At 59.7% G+C, this 776-nt stretch overlaps 1 protein-coding gene across 1 annotated transcript in view; it reads right to left on the bottom strand.

Annotated features, from left to right (window-relative positions):
• Positions 1-685: 685 nt before the first annotated feature.
• The window catches only part of FCER2 (Fc fragment of IgE, low affinity II, receptor for (CD23)), an 8,895-nt gene continuing 8,804 nt past the window's right edge, over positions 686-776 (bottom strand). The window contains exon 11 of the mRNA XM_010828484.1: positions 686-717. Within this exon, the coding sequence (XP_010826786.1) occupies positions 686-717 (32 nt within the window). The remainder of the gene's footprint in view (positions 718-776) is intronic.

The following is a 776-nucleotide window of genomic DNA, read 5'->3' as shown; positions in this document are numbered from 1 at the left end:
AGGCCCTATTCTGGACTGAGAACCACGTTCACGGCAGTCCCCTGCCTTGCCCTGCAATATTCCTGAGTAGACGTCTAGGGGTGTTCTCTGCTCCATCAGACCCGAGTCTTCATCTTCAGGCCCTGCCTAGTAAATGCTTCTTATAATGAAGTAGGGAAAAAAAAAACAGGGGAACTATCCATGCCACTTCAGTTCCTGGTACTCAGAGGTGGCGCTGGGCACCAAGTTCTACAACTCCCAGCATCCCTGTTCCACACCTGGAGACCAGAGCCAGCAAGGCCCCGAGGAGAGGGCATGATGCAGGTGGGTGGTAGGGGAGCATTGGCTGCCTGAGCTGAGGTCTCTGTCCTCTGGGGCCAGGATATGGGTCTGTATCAGGAGAGGGTGAGCTGGGGATGGAGGAGCACGCTGGGGTCTCAGGTGTTCCCTGCTGCTCCCTGGAAGGCTGGGCTGCCAGGCGCTGTGCCCCAAAAGGAAGGGGGCTTCTAGCCTCCAAATTGGAGGGCAGGGGATTCTCAGATTGGGAACTCTGAGCACTTGAGGGCAGGCCAGTGGTGACGGCCCGCTGGGCTGAGAGGCAAGGGACGGGCCCTCGGGGATGTTGGTGGGGACACGGGAATGAGCCTGCTGCTTCTGCTTGCTGGGGGTCCTCAGGGTCTTGCTGTGGGTTGGGCTGTTCCTGTGTTCAAGGTGGAGGAGTGATGCAGAAGGGTGCAGCTGGAGGGTGGGCAGGGGCACCTAGGGCCAAGGTGGCAGGCCAACGCTCAGCACGTGGC

Source organism: Bison bison, unplaced genomic scaffold (assembly GCF_000754665.1).
Source record: "Bison bison bison isolate TAMUID 2011002044 unplaced genomic scaffold, Bison_UMD1.0 scf7180017864492, whole genome shotgun sequence".
NCBI classification, from domain to species: domain Eukaryota; kingdom Metazoa; phylum Chordata; class Mammalia; order Artiodactyla; family Bovidae; genus Bison; species Bison bison.
This window is presented reverse-complemented; position numbering and strand designations above follow the sequence as displayed.